At 45.2% G+C, this 15,063-nt stretch overlaps 1 protein-coding gene across 1 annotated transcript; it reads right to left on the reverse strand.

Annotated features, from left to right (window-relative positions):
* Window positions 1–4,411: 4,411 nt before the first annotated feature.
* On the reverse strand, window positions 4,412–11,091 carry LOC119923447 (vomeronasal type-2 receptor 26-like). The gene is made up of 5 exons (XM_038742824.1): window positions 10,792–11,091; window positions 7,927–8,050; window positions 6,180–7,071; window positions 4,591–4,771; window positions 4,412–4,456 (listed from the first exon to the last, which is right to left on the reverse strand). The coding sequence occupies exons 1-5, from the start codon at window positions 11,089–11,091 to the stop codon at window positions 4,412–4,414; spliced, it is 1,542 nt and encodes a 513-aa protein (XP_038598752.1).
* Between the last annotated feature and the right edge of the window lie 3,972 nt (window positions 11,092–15,063).

Here is a 15,063-nt window from a genome sequence, read left to right on the forward strand (position 1 = left end):
AACTAGTTTTCAAATGCTTGGTATGATTATGCCAAAGAGCCAATGGGGAAAACTGAATTAAAATAAGCTTTCTCATTTTAGCGCTGCAAGTGAGAGTGGAGATTTAATTCCTCCACATTCAGGCTATCAGAGTAGAGCAATCTCACTATCCACTAGTGTTTCATTCTAGGGGAATGCCCTGGGGAAGTGGAATAAGTATGGAATTGGAGAATCTGGGAAATTTGTGTCAAATACCGGGAGGTCTGTCTTGTTAAACAGATTTCATTGAAAAGGCCACGAGATATTCACGGGAATATTCCAGAGAGATTTTTTTTTAAAAAAACTCTCTTTTCTGTGAGAGAGGAATTTTGGGTAGATGATGACAGATAATTTTGGTGAATTAAAAAAAGACTTAGGACAATGGCCACAGGGAGAGTGACACATTCTCCTTTCAAGTTTAAAGGGCCTTCAATGAAGGAGTTGACTACTCCCTACAAAGGGTTAATTAGAAAGTCATTTGACCGAGAAGATGTTGCATATCCACACCTTAGGATCTGGGATTCGATCACAAATGGGATTTACAAGACCATGACTGAGTTTTCTTATACCCCAGGAGGGGAAGATGGATGACCAGTTCTTGCAGGAAGGTAGGCAGGGAAGAAGAGTTATTGTGAAATTTTCAGTTATTCTCAGCTCTAAATCCCGACAAGCGAATGGGGGGAAGGATTAAAGACGTGTGAGCTCTGGAATCCCTAACAGAAAGTACAGAGGGCCTTTGGAGTCTGGGGAGCAGGAAGAGGGGTGATGGTTGCGGGGGGGGGGGGGGGCATATTAGATGTAAGGAAAAGAGATTTGAACCAGAATCATTTTTATTGTTACTGAGTAAAGAAAAGACTAAGCATTTTTGGGATCTCTGATGATAATGTATCCCTGTGGTAGAGGTTGGAGGAGAACTCTAGTTTCCAGGGATACACATTGCTCTATGAAGCCATGAGAAAGGTAGGGAGCACTTTCTCCATGAGCTTACTGTAATCAGCCAGGGATAGGGGTGGTAGACTAGTCCGTAATTACCACTTCATATTCAGGGCAACTATTGGGCTTCAGTCAAAGGGTGGTGGCAGTGATAGGGAAACGCTGAACAGAAGGTCCCCTAGTCTGTGTTTCAGAATGGAAGAACAGCAGAGTCTAACTAGGGTCCCGGCACTTCTGAAGTGCCACTTCTAGAGGCACTTCTAAAATGCTTAGTCTTTTCTTTACTCAATAACAATAAACATGATTTTGGTTCAAATCTCCTTTCCCTGCATCTAATATGCATCCCCCCCCCCCCGCAACCATCACCCATGTTCCTGCTCCCCAAACCCCAAAAGCCCTCTGTACTTTCTTTTAGGGATTCCAGAGCTCACACTCTCTCCCCTTCCCTCCTCTCCTCCTTAACTTCCATCTTCAACAGCTAACTCTCCACTGGTTCCTTCCCCTCTGCCTTCAAATATGCCCACGTCTCCCCTATCCTAAAAAACATCCTCTTTGGACCCACTGCCCCTTCTAGTTATCGCTCTATCTTCCTCCTACCCTTTCTTTCCAAACTCTTAGAACTTGTCGTCTACTCTCGCTGCCTCAGATTCCTCAACTCCAATTCTCTCCTTGCCCCCTCCAATCTGGCTTCCGTCCCCTACACTCCACCGAAACTGCCCTCTCAAAGGTCACCAATGACCTCCTTCTTGCCAAATCCAATGGCTCCTTCTCTTTCCTAATCCCTCTCGACCTCTCAGCTGCCTTCGATACTGTGGACCATCCCCTTCTCCTCAACATGCTATCCAACCTTGGCTTCAAACACTACATCCTCTCCTGGTTCTCCTCTTATCTCTCCGGCCGTTCATTCTCAGTCTCCTTCGCAGGCACCTCCTCCCCCTCGCATCCCCTTATTTAGGCGTTCCTCAAGAGTCAGTTCCTGATCCCCTTCTGTTCTCTATATACACTCACTCCCTTGGTGAACTCATTCTCTCCCACGGTTTCATCATCTCTACTCTGATGACACCAAAATCTACCTCTCCACCCCTGCTCTCTCTTCGTCCCTCCAGGCTCGTATCTCCTCCTGCCTTCAGGACATCTCCATCTGGACGTCTGCCCACCATCTAAAACTCAAGACTGAACTTCTTATCTTCCCTCTCAAACCCTGTCCTCTCCCTGACTTTCCCATCACTGTAGATAGCACTACCATCCTTCCCATCTCACAAGCCCGCAACCTTGGTGTCATACTAGACTCTGCTCTCCCATTCACCCCACATATCCAATCCATCACCAAAACTGCCGGTCTCGCCTCCATAACATCGCCAAGATCCACCCTTTCCTCTCCACCAAACCGCTACCTTGCTGGTTCAATCTCTTATTCTATCCCGAATGGATTCCTTCATTAGCCTCCCTTCTGATATCCCATCCTTCTATCTCTCCTCCCTTCAGTCTATCCATCACTCTGCTGTCCGGATTATCTTTCTACAGAAATGCCCTGGGCATGTCACACCCCTCCTCAACAATCTTCAGTAGTTGTCTGTTAACCTACAAATCAAGCAAACACTCTTCACTCTCAGATTCAAGGCTCTCCATCACCTCGCCCCCTCCTACTTCACCTCCTTTCTCTCCTTCTATAGCCCAGTCCACACCCTCCGCTCCTCTGCCACCAACCTCTAACCTGTGCCTCGTTCTCCCCTGTCCCACCGTCGATCTCTGGCCTACATCCTTCCCCTGACCTGGATCCTTCCCCTGACCTGGAATGCCCTCCCTCCACACACCTGCCAAAATAGCTCTCTTCCTCCCTTCAAAGCCCTACTAAGAGTTCACCTCCTCCAGGAGGCCATTCCAGACTCACCCCCCCTTTTTCCCCTCCTCCTCCCCATGCCCCCCGAGCTACCTCCTTCTCCTCCCCACAGCACTTAAATATACTTTTGCATATTTATTACTCTATTTTACTTGTACATATTTACTACTCTATTTTATTAATGATGTGCATATAGCTATAATTCAGTTTATTCTATGGGTTTTGTCACCTGACTACATGTTTTGTATTGTTGTCTGTCTCCTCCTTCTACACTGTGAGCCCGTGGTTGGGTAGGGACTGTATCTATATGTTGCCAAATTGTACTTCCCAAGCGTTTAGTACACTGCTCTGTATACAGTAAGCGTTCAATAAATACGATTGAATGAACCAATGAGTAAAGTTACTTCAGGGTCTGTTTTGGCCGGGATTTAGGGCTGCCCTATTTTCTGCCAAATATTTTGTAAAATAAAAAAATGACACCTTTTTCCTTCCTTTTAGCTCTGTAGAAACATGGGCTGCCCATTTTCCTAATACTATTAGTAGTAGTAGTAGTAGCAGCAGCAGCAGCAGCAGTAGTAGTAGTAGTAGTAGTAGTAGTAGTAGTAGTAGTGGTGGTGGTGGTGGTGGTGGTGGTGGTGGCAATAGTAGGACTAGCACCAGTAGTAGTATTAGTATTAGTAGTATAGCAATTTTATTAATTGTTTAATACCTGCAGAGCTCTGTACTAAGTGCTGGGAAAATTATAAGAACAATAAGGATAATGTTGGTATTTGTTAAGCGCTTACTATATTTCAAGCATTGTTCTAAGAGCTGGCATAGATACAAGGTTATTAGATTGTCCTACTTGGGGCTCACAGTCTTGATCCCCATTTTACAGATGAGTTAACTGAGGCAAAGAGAATTTAAGTGACTTGCTGAAAGTCACACAGCTGACAGGTGGTTGAGTCGGGATTAGAACCCACGGTCTTTGACTCCCATTCCCGTACTTTGTCCACTAAGCCACGCTGTTTCTCACGCAAGTGAGAAGCAGCATAGACTGGTGAGAACGATTATGTCCTAGTGAAAAGAGTCTGGGTCTGGGAGTCAGAGGGTCTGGGTTCTAATCCTGGCTCAGCCACTTTTTAAATGATATTTGTTAAGCACTTATTGTCCCAGGCACTGTACTAGGTGCTGGTATAGATACAAGCTAATCAGGTTGGGAACAGTACATGACCTACATAACTCTCACAGTCTTAATCCTCATTTTTCAGATGAGATAACTGAGGCCCAGGGAGATTAAGTGACTTGTGCAAGGTCGTACAGCAGACAAGTGGTGAAGCTGGGATTAGAAACCAAGTCCTCTGACAGCCCGGACCATCGTTATTTCATTAGGCCACACTACTTCAGTTGTCTGCTGTCTAACCTTGGGCAAGTCACTTAACTTCCATGTGTTTCAGTTATCTTATCTGTAAAATGGAGATTAAGACTGTGAGCCCAATGTGGGACAGAAACTGTGTCCAAACCAATTATCTTGCTGTTCTTCCAGCACGTACGGTAGTGTCTGGCACTGTGTAAGCACTGTACAAATACCATATTTTTTTGAAACCAAGAAATAGGCATGAACACTGTCCTTTGAGGGGCTCATAATTTATGAATAAAGGTGAGGAAGAGGACTTGAAACAAACACTTCAGGAGTAAATGAACAATTAAACATTAAAAGAGCTTAAGAGACAAGGGAAAATACACAATACCCAAAATGAAAACAAAAATCAGTAGGGAGCTGTGACTAAAGGAGCAGAATTTCAGGACTTTTGGGTTACTGAGTCCACAGCAAACTCGAAGCCACAAGGATGGCTACTTAGGTCATTAATTCTCCCGAGGTTTTTAGGAGACCCATGTTGTATTCTTTTCTTGCCATGGCGGTTGAAAGCAGGATGGCATTCTGGGGTCTCGCAGTGGTGCAGAGTGGAGCTAGTGTCAATTCCCTGGGAGGCAGCATGGCTGGAGCACAAAGCATGCTGGGAGCAGGCTGAGTGTTCCTCAGTTGGGATAGGAGGAGGCTGAAAGTACACGGGGAAACAAGACTGCAATTACCTGATGTTTTACTTGGTTGGAGGTGAAAGGGACGTGAAGAGGAACAGCAACAACGTTTACATGAGGCCCAGCTTGTGAAGAGTTTGTGGGATCAGGCAGAGAGTCCCTCAGTCATGGTAATGTTGGGGGGCTGAGGGTATGATGCAGGGAGGTGAGGCTACAATTCTCATATATTTCACTACATTCATCCCCTCTCCTACACTCTTCAGGGTTGTGGGTCTAAGGGTGACTCTCCTCACCTGGGGAAGGCAATAGTGTGGTGGACTGGATGGACTGAGGGTGCCTAGGGTGCCATCTCTGGGTCCAAAGAATATCCAAAGCTATCCATTTCCCACTGTCATTGAAACAGCAGAATAGCCAGCAAAGGAGAGCACTCAACAGACAAACAGTTTAGCATCTGGGCCTGACCTAGGGGGCCCAATTCGAGACTTCTGGACTGTGAGCCCGTTGTTAGGTAGGGGCAATCTCTATGCGTTGCCTATTGGTCCTTCCCCAGGGGTTAGTACAGTGCTCTGCACACAGTAAGCACTCAATAAATATGATTGAATGAATGAATGGGGTAGGCTGGCAGAGTGTCCAGTGAGAGATTAGGGTCATTTATGGGGTGGGAGTGGAGCTGAGGTGGACTGTGGATCTGCCAGCTCTAGAAATTAATTACAGGCTCCCATGGTGGGGAGGGATAGTGAAGACCCCAACCTCTACTTCAGGGAGCTGAGTCCAGAGTCAACTTCCTGTCCTGATTGAACTCTACTTTCAGACCCTTGCCAGGAGGTGTGGGAAATGAAGACCACGGGCTGGGCCATTGGGCAGTGGGGAACCCAAGGAAGCAGCAGAGAGGAGAGGGATGTGTGCTATTGTGTGGAATGAGCTGAAGAGAGTGGTGAGGGAAATGGGAAAAGGGCAGAGCCTGAAAGGACAGGATCAGAGTCCCAGAGTAGGGCCTGATTCAGATTTGCCCTTCCTAATCCGACTCAACGAGGATTCTCCTGGAGAAAGAGGGTAGATATGAAAAAATCTGCCTCTTTCTCCTTCTGCCTTGGGAGCAGCTGTCCTTAACCTTCTGGGGACAGAAATTGGAGCTTGGCTCAGCTTAACTCAAGCCATCATGGCCATCCATGAAGGGGAGGTTGAGAAATGAAGAGTAGGGTGGCACATTATAGATCTGGGAGCTGATGCTGGAAATCACCATATGATGAAAGAGCATCCTTTGGTGAAGTATACTGCATCACATGTCTGTGGGAATTGGCTAACATTTGAACTCTCATCTCAAGGTACGTTATACCCTGAAAATGGCCCTGGTGATCTCAGCTTCTACTGTCCTGTTTCAGTATTCCCCCATCGCTCCAGTAACTGTCCTTTGGTGTTTCTGTCCGGCCTCAGTAGGATGACGTAGACCTTGGGCCCAAAGATGCAGCCCAGGAGCCCAGCACTGGAAGCCAGGATGGAGACGATCTCAACTATAACTATGCCCTTGCCCTTAGTGCTCAGGTACGTGGGCAGGAAGGAGACCCAGACACTGCAGAACACCAACATGCTGAACGTGATGAACCTGGCCTCGTTGAAACTGTCGGGTAGCCTCCTGGCCAGGAAGGCAACAATGAAACTGACTAGTGCCAGGAACCCCATGTAGCCGAGGACGCAGTAAAAGGCAATTGTGGAGCCCTCGTTGTACTGGACAATGATGAGACCAGTCTCTGATGCCATGTCCACGTCGGGGAACGGTGGGGAAGTTCCCAGCCAGATCACGCAGATGCCCACTTGAACGAGGAAGCAGATGAGGACGATGGAAGTGGATATCCTGGTGCCCAACCAAGTCCTCATTCTGCTTCCTGGCTTGGTGGCCCTGAAGGCCAAGACCACAGTTATGGTCTTTGCCAACACGGAGGAAATAGCCACAGAAAAGACAATACCAAAGACTATTTGTCGCAAGGCACAGGTCACCAAGCCAGGATAGCCAATGAAGGTCAAGGAGGACAGGAAGCACAGCAACAGGGCTGTGAGGAGGAGGTAGCTGAGAGTGCAGTTATTAGCTTTCACTATGGGCGTGTCCCGGTGGGGTATAAATATCCTCAAAACGAGAGCAGTGAGGAGTGATAAACCAAGAGTTATGAACACCAGAGCCATTCCCAAAGGTTCCTCATAGGACAGGAAGGTCATTATTTTCGGGTTACACTGATCTCTTCGATAATTTGGATACTGATCCATATCTGAAAGGAATAAATGGGATTTCACGCCATGCAGGGGATGAGGTGGGTAGGTCCGGTTGTTGAATGTGAGAAGTTCATAATAGAGGTGTATAGGGGAAAAAGGAGGGGCAACAAGGATGATCAGGTGGAGGGAGGAGCTTCATAAAGGAGGACAATCTGAACGATGGGTTCTGCTTAGTCTGAAGAGTCAAAGGCTGAAAGGGGAGCTGTTTGAAGTTTCCCAATTCGCAAAGAATGGACTAGATAGAACCAGAAATGTTGTTCCACAATTCAACACCAACATGGCAAGAGAGCACATAGGAGGATGGGTGTCCAGGAGGACAATTAGCACACACACACACAACCTCCAAACATTCTGGTGCCTCTGTAAGAGACTGAATCCCAGGTTGGATGAACAGGGTGGCTGCTATAGGTGGCACGGGTGAAAGCTTCCGATTAGTCATCACTCCATTATCAAGCAATCAATCAGTCAATCAATCAAAGAGTGGTATTCATTGAATGCTTACTTTGTGCAAAACACTCTACTAAGCACTTGGGAAAGTACAATTGGATCACTAGACCTGGCCCCTTCCCTCAAGTAGTTTCCAGTCCAGCAGGGAAGGCAGACACTAAAAGAAATACTGGTAAGGAGAAAGCAATACAGTTGAAAGATTTAAGTGTAACGGGGGTAGGGGAAGACGGATGGGGATTGAGAAGCCAGTGCTTAGTTGATTGTGGAAGTGTTCCACACTCTAGGCATCCCAAAGTGTCAACTCCTAAAGCCAATTGTTTTCCTATTCTCAGAAAGCTTTCCCAGAAAGCTTTGATCTGACCACCGCTCTTTCACCAGGAAGAACCGTCTCTGCAGACACCTACCTGTCTGATTGGTGATCTCTCCTTTGGAATAGGGGACACAGTCAAAGCAGCAGGCAGCTTTTCCTTCCCGAGCTGTTTTCCTGAATCCTGGCCCACAGCTCTCACAGCACAAGGAGCAAGGGATCTGATCAAGGACAGGGAAGAGGTAAAGGGACAGGGTAAAGGGAATTGGCTTTACTTTGTAAGACTCAGGGGAATGGAGGGTGAAAGGAATGTCTATGGTGATCTCAGGGCAACTCTACACTCCTTCTAAAGGGTCCTGAGATGGTCAGTTCCAATCATGGACAGACATGAGATCATTCTTTTGTCATTTTCCACAGTCCTTCGGCCTTCTGGGTCAGAATGAAAATCTTGGATCTCATTCAGTAATTCCCCCTCCCAGCCGAGTTGTAAAAGTCCTGGGATGGACTTTGAAAGTTATGAAGCTTTACCAGGTAAGAGGAGATGGAAGATACACAGTAGGCAGAGAACAACAGAACAGACCCAAATCAGAGACTCTCACTTACTCATCCCTCAAAATGTCGAATTAACTGGATTCGCCTGCCTCCATTCCTGTCACTTCAGGGAAGTGGTTCATGGCTGCTCTTGTCTTTCAGGGATATCTTTGGATGGTTGTATACTTTTATCTATAAATCTCTTTGGGTAGCTTAGTTATTATCATTCTTTCTCCCTCAGTGCAGAAACAGGCTCTTATCTCAATATGGTAGGTACATATTCTTATATTTTTAATTCCTCACTCGGTAATTTATTTTAATGTCTATCTCGCCCATTAGATGGTTACTTGATAATAACACCCACTCCAGATGCTAGTCACAGTAATCCCCACCCCACGAGACCCCACCTTCAGCTTTTTGAACCATTTTGATCCCTTCCTCACATTCCTTCTGTCTTTCTCCATCCCTTCATTGATCCTTAGGGACTTCAATATCCACATAAATGTTCATGGTGACCCTTCCACTGGCCAATCTCTATCACTCCTCAGCTCCACTGACCTCGTGCTCCCCCCAGCTCACCCACTCACCATTCATTCATTCCCTAATTCATTCAGTTGCAGTTATGGAGCACTTACTATATGCACAACATTGTATTTAGCACCTGGAGGAGAAGCAGCGTGGCTCAATGGAACGAGCGTGGGCTTTGGAGTCAGAGGTGATGGGTTCAAATCCCAGCTCCACTAATTGTCAGCTGTGTGACTTTGGGCAAGTCACTTCACTTATCTGTGCCTCAGTTACCTCATCTGTAAAATGGGGATTAAGACTGTGAGCCCCCCGTGGGACAACCTGATCACTTTGTAACCTCTCCAGCGTTTAGAACAGTGCTTTGCACATAGTAAGCACTTAATAAATGCCATTATTATTTATTATTATAAAATGAAACATTAAACAGATTCATCCCCTGCACACAATGCACTTACAGTCTAGAGGGGGAGACAGACATTAATGAAAGTATATAAATTACATTACACACACACACACACACACACACACACACATACACACACACACATATATATGTATATATATATATATATATATATATATATATATCTAAGTGCTGTGGGCCTGGGGGTTGGGGGTGAATAAAGGGAGCAAGCCAGGGGAATACAGAAGAGAATGGGAGAAGAGGAAAGGAGAGCTTAGTTATGGAAGACCTCTTGGAGGAGATGTACCTTCAATAAGGTTTTAAACAGGGAGAGAGTAATTTCCTGTTGGATTGGAGGAGGAAGAGGTTTCCAGGCCAAAGGCAGGATGTGGATGAGTGGCCGGCGGTGAGATAGATGGGACTGAGAAACAGTGAGAAGGTTAGCATCGGAGGAGCAAGGTTTGCTGGCTGAGTTGTAGTAAGAGGATAGGGGTGAGGTAGCAGGGGGCAAGGTGATTGAAGCAAATGGTAAGGAATTTCTGTTTGATGTCTAGGTGGATGGGCAACCACTGGAGGTTCTTGATGAGTGGAGGGACATGGACTGAAGGTGTTTGTATAAAAATGATCCGGGCGGCAGAGTGAAATATCCAAGCACCTATCTTATCCCACCTTGATTACTGTACGAGCCTCCTTGCTGACCTCCCTGGCTCCTTTGTCTCCCCACTCCATTCCATTCTTCATTCTGCTGTCCAGGTAAATTGTTATACAAATACCTTCAGTCCATGTTTCCTCACATCAAGAACCTCCAGTGGTTGCCCATCTACCTGTGCATCAAACAAAATTCCTTACCATAGGTTTTAAAGCACTCAATCACCTTGCCTGCTCCTATTTGTTGACAGATATTGTGCCATCACGTGGACACCCTGACCTCTATCCTCTATGTTACTGAGACATAAGTATATATGCAGGCTGAGTTATGGTAATTTTCATCTTCAGATCAAGACTAACAATAGAGTGAAAAACGCAAGTGTAATGATAAAGAAAATCTGAGGCTGCAAAATCATTAACATTCAATATACAACATTCAACAAGCTAATTCTTGATTTTTTGTTATTTTCTTTCTGATGGAGTTGGTTATTTCAGTTTGTGTGCAACCATCAGTGGGAACCAAAGCCCAGGGATGCTGCCAGAGGAAAATAATTTCCCTTCTGTGTCCTGACAGTGGAATTGACTTTTACCTCCTCGATAGAATGTAAGATTCTTGTGGACAGAAAACCTGTCTCTTCATGCTTCTGTACTTCCCAAGTACCTAATGCAGTGCACTGCACCAAGTGGATCCTCAATCAATCCTCCTCCTTGCCTCCCCACAGCCACATCCTCCCACTCCTTCTCCTCCTCTTCCCACTATTAATACTAATACTTTTATTTTTCTTACTCCTGCTAATCATATTACTACTACCAGGACTGCTATTAGGACTACTACTAGGACTACTACTACATTACCTGAGAAAATAGCTGGTCCCATGTTATCTGCTCTTCACTGATTTTGAAATCTTTTCCAGCTGAAGCCAGGGGGATAGATTCTCCCGCTTTGACATGGGCTCTGGTGCCATTCTGAAAGATGTGATAGTTCAAGATTTCAAATCTACTCGTCACCCTGTTGTGGTCATCCAAATCGATCTGGTCACCAGCCTTGGTGTGGAATCGAGTGTTCTTTAGGAGTGAGTTGAGCTGGAAGGAAAGATTAACATGAGTGCCTGGAGTCCAGCCCATCACCATCTGCTCACACCTCGATGTTCCCATTATAACCCGAGCTCAAGGAGCTGAAGGGACTGTACAGACCAGCTGGAGATCTTTAAAGACAAGGTAGGTGTTAACTGGTATATTCAGGAACTGATTCCAGGAAGGAGGTGGATTTTAGTATCTCTATACATCTCTGCCACCTCAGTAAATGATCCTCTGACCCAGTAATGGCCATGCCAGCCAGGACTTAAGTAAAAGACACTCAAGAGTAACTGGGTTCATATTGTCAATGGCTACAGGCTCACAGTAGCCTCCTTAGAGAGCTGGACTTCAGGGAAGGATGGAAAGATTACCTGTCATGGACGAGGAACTTGACTTGGTCCATCCCCAAGGGTTTCCATCTCCTTCCCAGCCAAGAGGTTTTGATGGAGGGCGTGAGCTATGGCATACACAGCACTGTACACACTGTAACTCTGAGGAGATAGATTCATGCCCCAGAAGGCCATGGGCCGGCTCTCCAAAGTACCATTTTCATTACACAGTCCTGGCACTGACATTCCTTCCTGTTCTTCTACATGTGGACAATCAAATGCCCATCCCCAGAACGACTGTATAAACACATCCTGTGGATATTTCCCAGGGTTCAGGGTCCACTCAAAATTCCTGAAACCCAAAATGTCATTCTTGTGCCCTGAAAATAACAAGGCACCTTGGAAAAAGTTGTAACTTTTGTCATAGGAATTAGTGGTAAAATCCCAATCAGAGGTGGTGACCCAAACTTTACCAAAAACAGGATCAGTATTCATATTAAGTACAAAAATCAATAAAGAGAATGTATCCCCACAGACAATAACCACATTGGCTGATTATTTAATGATTTTTGTGTAATAAGACTCAAATGGATATGTTCTTTCAGTAAAGTATTCCTGGATTCTCTTAGTGTAAGCCACACAGATTCCATTCGTAGCCACTTCCTCTGTCATGGTCTTGGTGAATGTGTCTCCATTAATGTCATTGGTGACCAGGAGGCCGATCCAGACCCAGTGAAAATGTTTCATGAGACGGATCATTCCCAAGTGCAGATCTGGAGACATCATAGAGATTTGATAGAGAGACGGGCACTGAGCTTTATCCTTGAGAGTGGGATCCATTGGACCATAGCAGATCTACATGGAGACAGAGTGGGTTAAGAGGTGGGGTGGACCAGGGAAAAGACTGACACATATACACAGGCATACAATGATGTTCCATTTTCCAAGGACTGCCTCTCCAATTCTGATCAAAGACTGGACAAGTTCATTGCATTTACGTTCACTCCCTCAAAACAATTCCCTGATTAGGAATGTCCCATATGATTTGGGAAAGCAGAAAACGAGGTGAATCAGATAGCATCCTTTCCTTTGCGATTTCTGCCCTTAGGAATTCCCTTCGGAGGGAGTTTTGGCCTCTCTCCAAGGCAGAAACAGAACTGAACACATTTATCTTCTTCATCAGGATGACCCACTCCTCAGAGGCAGCTCCCTGGCCCTGAGACAGATGGCTTCGTAGAGCTACCTAGAGCTACACTAGAACTTCTTAGACTCCTCTTAGTTACTGTTAAGCATGCCTGTGCTTCAGAAATAGACTTCCTGGGACGTTATGCTTGGACCACGATGTCACTGTGCATGTCCAGGATTTTAGCATTCACTGGAGGCAGACGATGACGTTTCCTGAAAATCAGGCTCATTCTATAAACTAAAGACCTTAAAAGTCAGTCCATTCTAATTCCAGCCTACCAGAAACAGAGCAGCAGCTGAGAAGAATAGGTCAGGGGAGGGCTAGGTTGTAAGGGAGAGAGGAGATGAAGTTGGGTAGTCATAGAAGTGCTGAACTAGGCCATGACATTTAAGCCTCTGGAAGCATTCAACCTGGAAACAAGGGAAGTCTCAGCGTTTGCAGGGTGGGGATGGGGGAGACTTAGTTTGGGAAATAAGTCTTGGGGTGGACTGAGAGAAAATCCACTTCACCTAGCTGTGCCCTATTTCCCCTCTTCATTTAACTTTCCACTATGGGACTTCAGATTTGGGGGAGGAGTGGAGAGATGGAGGATTCTGGAGGGATTGGTACAACTAAGTGGGTAGTATGGGGGAAATGGTGTTGGGTAGAAGTAGGCATACTGGTAACTGGGGTTGTGAAGGGCAACTATGGATTATCTTCACGGCCAATCCCTGAATTCCCTCCATCCTCCAGTTTTCCACCACGGTTGGTAGTGATAATAGTAGTAGTAACAATATTTATTGAGCACCTATATGGAGCTATTCATTGTACTATGCACTTGGGAAATATAGAATGATGAAGTGATACATGTCTTACCCTTACGTTCTAATGGGGGAAACAAATTTGAAAGTATTTACAACCCAAGTGGTTCAAAAAATGACTAAGGGCATATATACACATCAGTGCTGAGCTTGGTAATAAATACATTCGTAAGGACTATCAATCAATCAATCAATCATACTTATTTACCGCTTACTGTGTGCAGAGCACTGTACTAAGCGCTTGGGAAGTACAAGTTGGCAACATATAGAGACAGTCCCTACCCAACAGTGGGCTCACAGTCTAGAAGGGGGAGACAGAGAACAAAACCAAACACACTAATAAAATAAATAAATAGAATAGATATGTACAAGTAAAATAAATAGAGTAATAAATATGTACAAACATATATACATATATACAGGTGCTGTGGGGAAGGGAAGGAGGTAAGATGGGGGGGATGGAGAGGGGGACAAGGGGGAGAGGAAGGAAGGGGCTCAGTCTGGGAAGGCCTCTTGGAGGAGTTGGCTGAAAGGATGATATGGCTCAGGGTACTGGAAAAGCAATGGGGGAAGGATTGTTGAAGGACGTAGGATATTAGGATGGATTTGAATGTGAGAAGAACTGTGGTCTGTCTGATGTGAAGGGGAAGGAGGTCCAAGTTGGGGCATGAGGGGCTGGACCACCATTGTGAACTTGTTTTACTATTTGTCCCACACTTGGGATCCCAGTTGACTGTCATCCCATAGACTCAGTTTGTAGTTTCCATGAGCTTCTCCACACTCAACTACCCACCGTCCAATTTTATTGCATCAGTAACTTCTTCTGGGAATTCACTACATTATGCCACCAAGACACCTCACTCTCATCCCATGTCCCATCCATTTCTGTCATTTTCTTGGGTTGCACAGCACCCTCTGACAGACTCAGAGTCCCTGACGATCTTTGATTTTAAACACCAGGTTTTCTTCCCTCTACTGGTCCTGCTGACCTTTCTCCTGCCACTCAAATTTTATTTATTTATTTATTTATTTATTTATTTATTTATTTTATTTGTACGTATTTAATCTATTCATTTTATTTTGTTAATACGTTTTGTTTTGTTCTCTGTCTCCCCCTTCTAGACTGTTAGCCCACTGTTTGGTAGGGACCGTCTCTATATGTTGCCAACTTGTACTTCCCAAGCACTTAGTACAGTGCTCTGCACACAGTAAGTGCTCAATAAATACGATTGAATGAATGAATGAACTTCCCATCTGCAGGATGTTAGAGTCCCATATCTGAAGCACATGGAGTGGGTATTTTCTGTTGCTGATCAGCAATCCCACAGAAATGTTGGGAGACATATATCTGTAACCTTCCCAGTGAAATCGAAACGAATATTCACCTAGAGCACATCAATCAATTAGAATCTGTGTGACCCAGTGGAAAGAGAACAGGCCTGAGAGTCAGATGACCTGGGTTCTTATCTTAGTTCTGCCACTTGCATGGTATGTGATCTTGGGCAAGTCATTTCACTTCTCTCTGCTTCAGTTCTCTCATTTACAAAATGGAGATTCAATACTTGGTCTCCCTTCTATTTAGACTGTGAGCTCCATGTTGTATCTGATGATCTTTTATCTAGCTCAGAGCTTAATACAGTCCTTGGCACAAAATAAGCACTTAAAAAATATCACAATTATTAGCCATAGATTTTGAGTTCCTTAAGGGACAACATCCATACGATGATTCCCAGTA

Source organism: Tachyglossus aculeatus, unplaced genomic scaffold, assembly GCF_015852505.1.
Source record: "Tachyglossus aculeatus isolate mTacAcu1 unplaced genomic scaffold, mTacAcu1.pri scaffold_1_arrow_ctg1, whole genome shotgun sequence".
Classification (NCBI taxonomy): Eukaryota; Metazoa; Chordata; class Mammalia; order Monotremata; family Tachyglossidae; genus Tachyglossus; species Tachyglossus aculeatus.

Bases quoted from the DNA above. Each gene is read 5' to 3' on its own strand.
- LOC119923447 (XM_038742824.1), bottom strand. From the start codon at position 11,091: ATGGGAACATCGAGGTGTGAGCAGATGGTGATGGGCTGGACTCCAGGC. The intron at 7,072-7,926 runs GTAGGTGTCTGC...TATTCCTTTCAG, and splicing joins AGAGATCACCAATCAGACAG to ATATGGATCAGTATCCAAAT. The intron at 4,772-6,179 runs GTAGAAGCTGAG...TTTGTGCTCCAG, and splicing joins GGGAATACTGAAACAGGACA to CCATGCTGCCTCCCAGGGAA.